The 9,602-nt window shown below is 35.0% G+C and overlaps 1 protein-coding gene across 1 annotated transcript; it reads right to left on the bottom strand.

Annotated features, from left to right (window-relative positions):
- Positions 1-6,092: 6,092 nt before the first annotated feature.
- Positions 6,093-8,889, bottom strand: LOC137725208 (cysteine protease RD19A). Its single transcript, XM_068463808.2, has 4 exons — positions 8,094-8,889; positions 7,871-7,990; positions 6,803-7,049; positions 6,093-6,627 (listed from the first exon to the last, which is right to left on the bottom strand). Exons 1-4 carry the CDS (start codon positions 8,550-8,552, stop codon positions 6,344-6,346), a joined length of 1,110 nt encoding a protein of 369 aa, XP_068319909.2. The 5' UTR covers positions 8,553-8,889; the 3' UTR covers positions 6,093-6,343.
- Positions 8,890-9,602: the final 713 nt, after the last annotated feature.

Genomic DNA, 9,602 nt, shown 5'->3' with positions numbered 1-9,602 from the left:
TGGGGTGTTTTGATATAGGTGAGTAATTTTGAATTTTTTAAATCAAACATTTATAGCTTTTAGATTTTTTATCAAACATTCTTTTACTAATTTTTAACTAGCATATACCCACACACAAAAAATGATTATTAACTAGAATATGCCCACACATAAAAAATGATTAGACAATTTTTTATTTTTGTTTTTAAAATGAGAAGGAGAGAGGGAGAGATCATCGAAATGGGGATGATTTTTTGTTTTTATTTTTGTTTTTTAAATTAGAGATTTGTTAGAATCACATGTAGATTAGGCTTCAAAAAAAAAATTGTAAAATTTAGTTTATGCAAAATTACTTTATTGTCCATAATTTTATTTTGTAATAGAAGACAAAAATGTCTTTTTATCCTTTTTTTTATAGACAAAAAATATTTCATTAATATGTAATTTAGATAAAAAAAAGTTATGATTTTTCATTTTAATTTACCAATTATTCACAAACTAATATCTCAAAACTCCTAAAATCTGGTAAATGTGTGTTATGTTATAATAACTCATTTCAATTTTTCAAAAGATGCTTTTTATTCCTAAAATAAAAGTCATTTAAAAATTCTAAAAAGATAGCAAACATCCTTTTAACATATAATTATGAAATATGATATATGTGTGATGACCCGTCCCTAATTTTATGTTTTTACAAATTTTAAAAGCGTGATTTTACGAAAATGATCTTAGAGACGAGGGTATTGAATTTTGTGGACCAACGTATAGTGAGATGTACGAAATATTTCTATAGTGTATTCCTGAAGTTCTCGATAAAATTTTTGTATATATATTACTATTTTATATCTTTGCATGAAAAGATATTATTATTATTATTATTTTGTGGATGATGAGATTATAGAAAGAAAAAAAAAAAAAAAAAAAAGAACCGGCATGAAAAGAAGAACGGTAGAACTGCCCAACCAGCAAGAGAAAGAGGTTAGCTGAATCAGGAGAGGAGAGAGGAAGGGCTGACCAATCAGAAAACAAGAAAGGAGGGAAAGGAGAAACGGGGGAAAGGAGGAAACAGGTTCCCCAATCCGTGTGACCCATGTACCCATCTCTCCATATTTTCCGGTGGTTTTCCACTGGATTTCCCACGAATTGGATCAAGGCACCACTCCCAATCATTACCTAGTCCTTTCCTCTTCCATTTCCACCCAAATTTGGAAGGGATTTGATTGTAATTTGGTGAAAAACACCTATGGGTGCCGCGGGGAACCAAGTTCTAAATCCATCAATTGTGAAACCATTTCCTTCAATTACCACCACTAAAACACTCCCCTAGAACCCAGGAATAATGCCCAAGCAGTGGTGAAGACGTTGGAACACCGAGGATGTCAAATTGAAGAACACCCATTCTAGGGTTTCCAACGGATTTGAGTGAAATTGGAGCTCTTCACAGCCAAATTGGCCTTGGTCACAGGCGACGTTGGTTCGTGATGTCTCGATATTCTCGCTAAGGATTCGTAGCGTGGACCTCATGTTCTAGTAGCAAAGTTCTGTATTGGCGAAGATTTGTGGCACTCCCCAATTCAAGTGGCTCTTTATGATGATATAATTATTATCTTACCTCACTATACTTTACTTATGCTCTGTATCACATGTGAACTGGGTCCATACCCACTCATCGCGCACTTGTATATATATGTACTTTTAGGTTTAAATTTATTCACATTGTACACATTATCACACTTTATGGCTTCGTCACCTTCCAGGTGTCGGCCAACACAACTCGATTCGGAGCCCTAATGGACATTCCGGGTCGGGGTGTGTCAATATGCATGCACATAATATATTAAATATAACGTACCAATAATTTGGTACATTATTGGTTTATTATATATCTTAATTTGGGTACATATTAGTATTTTGGTAAGTTGATTTATCCTAATTTTGGTACGTATTAGTAATTTGGGAAAGTTGAGTTATCCTAATTTTAGTATGTACAAGGCTAATGGTATGTATGTGTAACAATAAGTAGGATATCTTTTTCATATTATTGGAATATGGACTCATATTTTACAAAAAAGGAAAATGAAAAAAAATTGGTAGTTCACGCTGCAATTGCAATGAATTGGTACGTTTGGTTATTATAATATGGGTACATTTGGTTTTATGGTACATTTTATTTTTTGGTACATTTGGTATTTAACAATATCAAAACTTAGTAAGTTTATTTTCAAATGTACCATAACTTTAATCATAAGTTTTTTTTTTTTTTTTTTTTTTTTTTTTTTGCATTTATACCTAAAATTTAAAAAAAAAAATTAAAGAAGTTTTTGTGGGAAAGTATTAGTGAGACTGAGTTCTGCTCTCCTAAGGTTCTTATTTTGAGGACCTGTGAGGCCCAAAAGTATTATTAGTCACAATATTCCATTAGTTTAGATCCCTATGCTTAAAATATTTGATTACATTTGGGCATCACATGTCCTCAAAATGAGAATCTTATGAGAGCATGACTTTAATGAGACTAATTCGAACACCATAACAAAAATAAACGTATTTAATTATCTCTTCATTTTATTTTGTTTTGTTGAAAATGAGGGATTAGTTAAATTAATTAATACTAATATGTCACGAACTAAAAAATCTAAATTGTAGACAATTAGTTGCTAGTTAGTTTAATTGAATATATATATATATATATATATTAAATAAATAAAAAATCTGAGGTGACAATTGATCAAAGTATCTAATCAAATTTAAAAAAAAAAAAAAAAAGATGTTCAGTATAAAAAAAAGGTGTAGGGGATTCTAATTTCCTCATTTATGTTTTGATAAAAGAAGAAAGATGAATTTCATTAATGATAAACCTTCTTTTTTTTTTTTTTTTTTTTTTTTTTTTTTCCAAATTAGCGATGTGATATATTTAAACCAAATGTATATAAATTAAGAAGAAATTTATTTGAACTTGGTTCCAGAAAGAAGCACACCGCTCTAATCAACTTGGCGACTCACGTCTAAAGAGACTTTGAAAGTTAGTTTTTATGGAAAAAAAAAAACTTTAAAATGTTTATTTCCTTGTACAAATAACAAATTTAGACAACTTATTTTTATATCAGAACAAATGACCGTATGAGATTGGAATGCTTGACTACTTCTACTCAAGCACTATGTATAGGCCCGATTTTCGACTGGATCAGATCGAAAACACATGCTTTCATTTCAATCTAAAAAGTTTCCGAAATGAATATCAGTTTCAATTTCACAAATGAAATATTGGAATTTCGTAACTTCATGCTGAATTCAGAACCTTCGAAATCAGATTAATTATTGGAGTTGTATAGCTCCATGGATACCATATCTATTGAACCGATTCCGAGCCGAAACGTTTCAAAATATTACGTCTGATTCAAAAGTTCCTATCCAAGATGTACTCCGAAATGTACACTTTCAGACTAAATAAGCATATGCTCAATTTAAGAAAATGGACTCATCTGAAAACACCCTAAGATGATTATCTCATGGCTATTGAGAACGAATCAACTCAGATGGTTTATTTCTTAATCTTTCTTACTACGGAACCAAGGTAAAAAAGATTGATAAAAATCAATCATTCACAATCCCTTCTGGGTGGTTGAAGGCCGGGGGGATGAGTCAGCAAAGAAAGATGTACGGTCTAATGAGAATACTACGAGGTATTTACTCATGAATGAGGCAAGCTCTTCTATTCGGGTTCATAGCTTCTCGGGACTATATAATGTTAAAATAGGGTCATTTTTGCCCATAGAAACGATGCAGACCCAAGAGGAGGCCCAAGTAACGCCCAAAGAGAGAAGTAGGTCAAGACTAAGTGTTAGGCATGTTGTGCTAGCTGAGAATTAAGCATGTTGTGCTAGGATGGTGCTAGGCGGAGACCACGACCATGGTGCTAAGCAGATGTGCTAGGCAAAAGTGCTAGGCAAAGGTGCTAGGCATGCAGGGTGCTCCATGGATAACCACTTCCTCGAGTCCTTTACAGACGACCACTATATGAAGGTACATTGACCACGACTAGATATTTATTAGACTAGATATTTGTTAGTCTAGATATTAATTAAGTGAATGAGAAGATGCCACATCACTTCTATTTGAGACCACCCATTAGGAAGGTCGGTTTGCCTATATAAAGAGGCCCTTATGTATAGAAAAGGAGTTGGACCCTTCCATCTGGGGAGGACTCCCAAGCCGACTCGGTTGTAACACAAATATTTATATGTAGACTAAAGTGGACGTTGTCCAATTTTAAGAGGTGAACCACATATATCGTGTATCATTTATTTCATAGCTTTGGTCCCAAGCTTTTCATGGATTATTTGTTTTAGTTTGTTAACCTTACAATTTTGAGTGTTTAACATATAATTCATGAGATTTTTTTTTCATTCGACAATAATGATATAAAAGGATCTCCTTTTTTATTTCTAGTGATGCTTTTGTTTTCACTAGCATTTTTATCTACTTTAGGAAATTAAAGTAGTAATTTAATTGATATTAACCCACGGTTTTATTTTATACATACTATAAAGTTTCACAAATTCTGACAAGAACCAAAGTTTCAGACTTGATATGGGACGACTTTGGTTGTTGCTAAAGCAATAACTATACTCTATAATCTATATAATATAGATCTGAAAATTTCTTACACGGCTCATTAACACAACAAGTAAACAATACGAAAATAATGGGTTTTGGGTCAACACGATAACTAATCGGGTTGTTATCGGGTTACACGATAAGAACCCGTTAATAATGAGTCCTTAACAGGTTTACAAGATAGTGACACCCGAGTAATCTGTTTGGACACGATAAGAAAAAAGTTATTTTGATGATTTTAATTTTTGAGACTACTTAAAAAATTACTATAAAATACAATAGATATAATGGATATGTATATATTGTTTATTAATTATTATTCTATATATATTTTAAAATTTAAGTCTTATTTATTTATTTATTTTTATAGTATACTATAGGCAATTGAGATTAAAAAAATGAATTGTTATTAGCACTCCAAAAATCTCATTTGACACTCCAAACTTTCTATTATTAGAAAGAAAAATACACTTGTGAGGGAGTGTAGAATGAAATTTTTGGAGTGCTAATAATAATTTCCTTAAAAAATTATAAAACACATTAAAAATAAAAATATTATGTAACTTAAAAATACCAAACACATTAAAAAAAATTATAATAATTAATTTACAAATGCGAAAAATGTGAAAAAATATGCAAACGCTCGTAATCGCATCCCTTACGCTTTGAGGATGGGCATATGATCATTTGAATTTTTAAAACCAAACAAACCCTCATGAATAGTATTTTTAAGGGAGTTCAAAATAAACAAAATTCATAATCATTAATGCATAAGTCTGAAAGATGTGAAAGCATATATAAACGCTCATAATTGCATCCTGTCACATCCCGGCCCGGACCCCCATCACATCTCGGGCTCGACTTCATCGAAGCACGATATTTTCCGTTTTGGGCCCCAATCACGCCCTCACTGTTTTGAGGGGAACTCACACGAGAACTTTCCAGTGGATTACCCATCCTGAGAATGCTCTCGCCAGAACTCACTTAACTTCAGAGTTTCGATGGAACCCGAAACCAATGAGCTTCCAAAAAGCCTCGTGCTAGGTAGAGATGAGAATATACATATAAGGCTTATATGATCCTCACCCCTGAACGACGTGGGATCTTACACATCCTCTACTGGTCATTTAGATTTTTAAAACCCTCCAAATCTCATAAACAATATTTTTTATTTGAGTGCAAAATTAATAATAAATATTGTAGAAGTGTGAAAAATGTAAAAATATACAATCATTCGTAATGACAAACTTTACAACTTTCATGAAGGGTCAACTCCGAAATTTAGTATGTATATACTAATTTAGTATTATGTTTTACATTTTCATTATTTATTGATTTTAAATATATTTTTCTTAACAGAGTCGGATTAAATTACTTGATAATATTAACGGATCGATTTCGGATCGGATTATATTACCAGTATACTTTAACATGTATTACACGACACGATCTGTTAAGCTATCGGGAATGACACAAAAACAATACGAACACCAAAAACATGACACAAATGCCGGATCTAATTATAATATTTCGAAGAACTTGCATTAACAAGACATAAAAAAGGACATTTGAGCTGTTCGGGCAAATACCGAGAATTATAAGATACATGGGGTGTTACGTTTGTTTGGTCATTTGTTTTGCTAGCCCGACAGAAGACAGCAAACAATTGGAGTTCGCCCGATGAATATCACCACAACTTGTATATACATTAATAAACACAACTGCTATTGTAAGTTAGGGTTGAACCCTACTACTCTGAGTTGGTCTTAACCGAAGCTGCTGCAACAGTCGAGACCATGGAGTCCACGCCACAGATGTTTCGGCCCCTGCAGATTTTGTAGAATCCACTCTCTCCCCAGTTCTCTCCCCATGAGTTCTTGATGATCCAGTATGGCTTCTCCTTCAATCTGATGGGAGAATACCCAGCTGCACCATAACCTACGAGTAACACTCCGTGATCCAACCGCCTTGAGCATATGTAGGGGCACGACACTCCACCAACATATGTTTGCATGAACACCGCGTTAATAGCCACTGCATCCGAGCAATGTAAAATTGTTAGCACCAGCCAATCCTAATAACTATTAGAGCTTATACCACATTTGAGAAGAAGCAACGCTCGTAAGTTTCACAAAGGTCATACGAATAACAAATAATTTTTTAACAGAAACAAGGGAAGAATCAAAATCACAAAATTTTAAAGGTATACCAGCAAGAGGGCCATTTTTGACAAGGTTTGCAGCAATTTGGTCTTCATCAAGGGAGATGACACTGAAATTGGAAACTGATGCTGCAATTTTGCTCTTGTCAAATTTGCAGGTTCCACGATCAGTACCAGTGTATGGATAATCCTCTTCCTTCATTAGTCCACCAGCTTTGAGTGTGTACTCAAAGGCACTGTTCATGAGTCCACCATTGCACCCGGAGTCACATGAACCTGCCTCCTCTGGATCACACTGCACAATGTTCAGAAAGAACGCGTAAGAAACAGCAAATCAAGGGAAAAGCCATTTTGTAGGAGTCATCATAGAATGACTGCAAAAGTCGAGCAGTTCTATTGCTAAACAAGAACTTGATAACACCATTCGACATGCATTGCTAATGTATTATCAAAGACTAACAATTGAATTGCAACACACGTAGAATGAAAAATGGTGCTTCAAGAGCGGCAGCGCAAACATGTCATCGGCGCTCATTAAAAACAAGAACCAATTCTGTTCCAAATCTTTCTACACAACAAGCAGATAACAACCACTTAACCTTTTATATAAACAGAACCCGACATTAATGCCTGATTTACTAATTAACGTACGTAACCACACCCAATACAAAACAGCAGAGATAACAATCACAACACACAGACCATTTCTCCTGCAACTTATAAACCAAGTCCGTGATTTTCGCTAATTCCTTACAAGTTCCGACCTTTTCCATTTTCCTTTTGACATGTCTGGAGAATTAGAAACATGTAAACACAAACACCGTGTATGTTATAAATGCAAGCAAAAAGGTCAAGTTTGTGTCTTTCAGCACTGACAGACAAACACAGACTAAGACAGACAGACACAGACAAAGACAAGTAGAAATTGAGGAAGATAACTATTTATCCTCGTCCAGATTACATGTGGGCATCACCACATACACACATCATTTGAACAAAACAATTGTAACAAACATTCTAAGACAATTGCCAATCAAATTAAACAATTCAACCAATCCAAATCCCCAAAATATATACAAATTAACAAAAACAGAAAAGAGCAAGAAAGGGTCAAACCTCATGATCACAATCGACAAGCTGCTGCTCGCTGAGGCTCACAAGCTCTCCAGTTGCGAGAAAGTGTGCACCTTCCAACGCTCCTGTAGTACTGAAACTCCAGCAAGATCCGCACGAACCCTAATTTCCAAAAAAAAAAAAAACCCCAAATTTCCCAATCAATAAACAAATACCTTAAATTACCAAAAAATTACTATTTTTAGAAATTAAATCAATAAAATACCTGATTTTTAACGGCGGTGACAGCTCCATGCTCTCTCCAATCAAAATCCTCAGGCAGATTCTCTGTCGGGAGAATCGGAGCCTCGGTTGCGTCGGCGGGCAGCTTTAACCCTCTGAGACCGAGTTGACTTTTCCGGAACTCGGCGGGTGTCATATCGGAGAACCGAGTCACCCCGTGCTGAGCCGACGGGTCGAGTCGCTGGTGGCGCGCGGCACGGCGGAGGTTGGCCTTGAACACGTCGAACCTGTAGTCGTGCTCATCCTTGCTGGCGTACGATTTGCCGTATTTGTGCTTGAAGAGCGAGAAGTGGTGCTCGGCTCCGAGAGCGTCGTGGTGGTGGTGGTGGGACTCATCGCCGCCGTCCACCACTTGCCTGATCAGAGGATCTGCACCGTCCGATTGCGCACGCGAGACGATCAGGAGAGAGAAGGTGACGAGGAGAGAGAGAATGCGTTCCATTGTTGAACAGCAGAGGCCGATTGGTAGCTCTTGAGCCTCAAGAGTTTGGATTGCTTTATAAAGTCGACGAAGACCTTGGAGGGGTTTAATCCTGTACGTTTGGGTTTAGGTTCAAATATATCACAGCCGTTAAAAATTACGTTGCGGTTAAATCGACGGTTTTGATGTGCGGGAATTGATCAATTGTAGGAGTGCGGTGTAGGAGATAGTTTTGGGGGGGGGGGGGGGGGGCGTTTGCTTACTGGAGTGGGTAATGTGCGGGCGAATCGGAAGGAGGCACGTGGCGAGGGTGGAGTGTTGGAGTTGAATGGTAGTTGGAGAACGCCATTGCTTGTTTGGTTTTGAAATTTGATTGGGGGATGGATATTGTGTTTGCTTTGTTTTTTGTTTTCTTGTTGGAGAAAATAACAAGAAACATAATATTAAGGGAAAGATGTGTAATCAAATTAGAATTTAGGAAGATTTCAAAAGATTTTTGTTAGTGGTAAATTTGATAGGATTTATCTCTATTAATTAATAAAATATTTATTGTCAACCAAAATTCTATGAAATTACCAGTTTAACTCTCTAATTAAAAAAAAATATGAATAAGAAATATGAGATAGAAATGTAATTTCACACAATCAAATTTTACTCTTTTTTTTTTCCCCAAAACCTTACCTACATATAATCTTAACATATATCTAATTAAAAAAAATAAAAAACTTCTCACTCCCACACTCTCTATCACTCTTTTCCTCTCTACTTCTATTTCAAAAACAAAAATAAAAAATTTTCTCACGCACTTTGTGTGTGTCCATATGCTAGTATAATTTAAAGGGACTTTTGACGATGGATTTTTTTATTTTTTATTGGTGAATTTTGATGTCTTTCCATAGACTTTTTTGGTATTCATTCAAATAAATTGCTTATGCAAGTGACTCTTTACCGCAATAGTAGAAATGTATTAAGTCCTTGCATCAAGGTGAGAGTTCAAACCCCGTCGGTGATTAATCTAATAAAATCTACTGTTTGACAAAAAAAAAATCTTATATTTTAAGGACAACCCGT

The sequence above is a fragment of the Pyrus communis genome, chromosome 5 (genome assembly GCF_041283825.1).
Source record: "Pyrus communis isolate YQ-2024b chromosome 5, ASM4128382v1, whole genome shotgun sequence".
NCBI classification, from domain to species: domain Eukaryota; kingdom Viridiplantae; phylum Streptophyta; class Magnoliopsida; order Rosales; family Rosaceae; genus Pyrus; species Pyrus communis.
The sequence above is the reverse complement of the archived record's forward strand: the minus strand, read 5'-3'. Positions and strand labels throughout refer to the sequence as shown.

Coding starts and splice junctions, on each gene's coding strand:
- LOC137725208 (XM_068463808.2), bottom strand. CDS start 8,552: ATGGAACGCATTCTCTCTCTCCTCGTCACCTTCTCTCTCCTGATCGTC. Junction 7,991..8,093: donor TCACCGCCGTTAAAAATCAG/GTATTTTATTGA, acceptor TTTGGAAATTAG/GGTTCGTGCGGATCTTGCTG. Junction 6,628..6,802: donor CAAAAATGGCCCTCTTGCTG/GTATACCTTTAA, acceptor GCTCGGATGCAG/TGGCTATTAACGCGGTGTTC.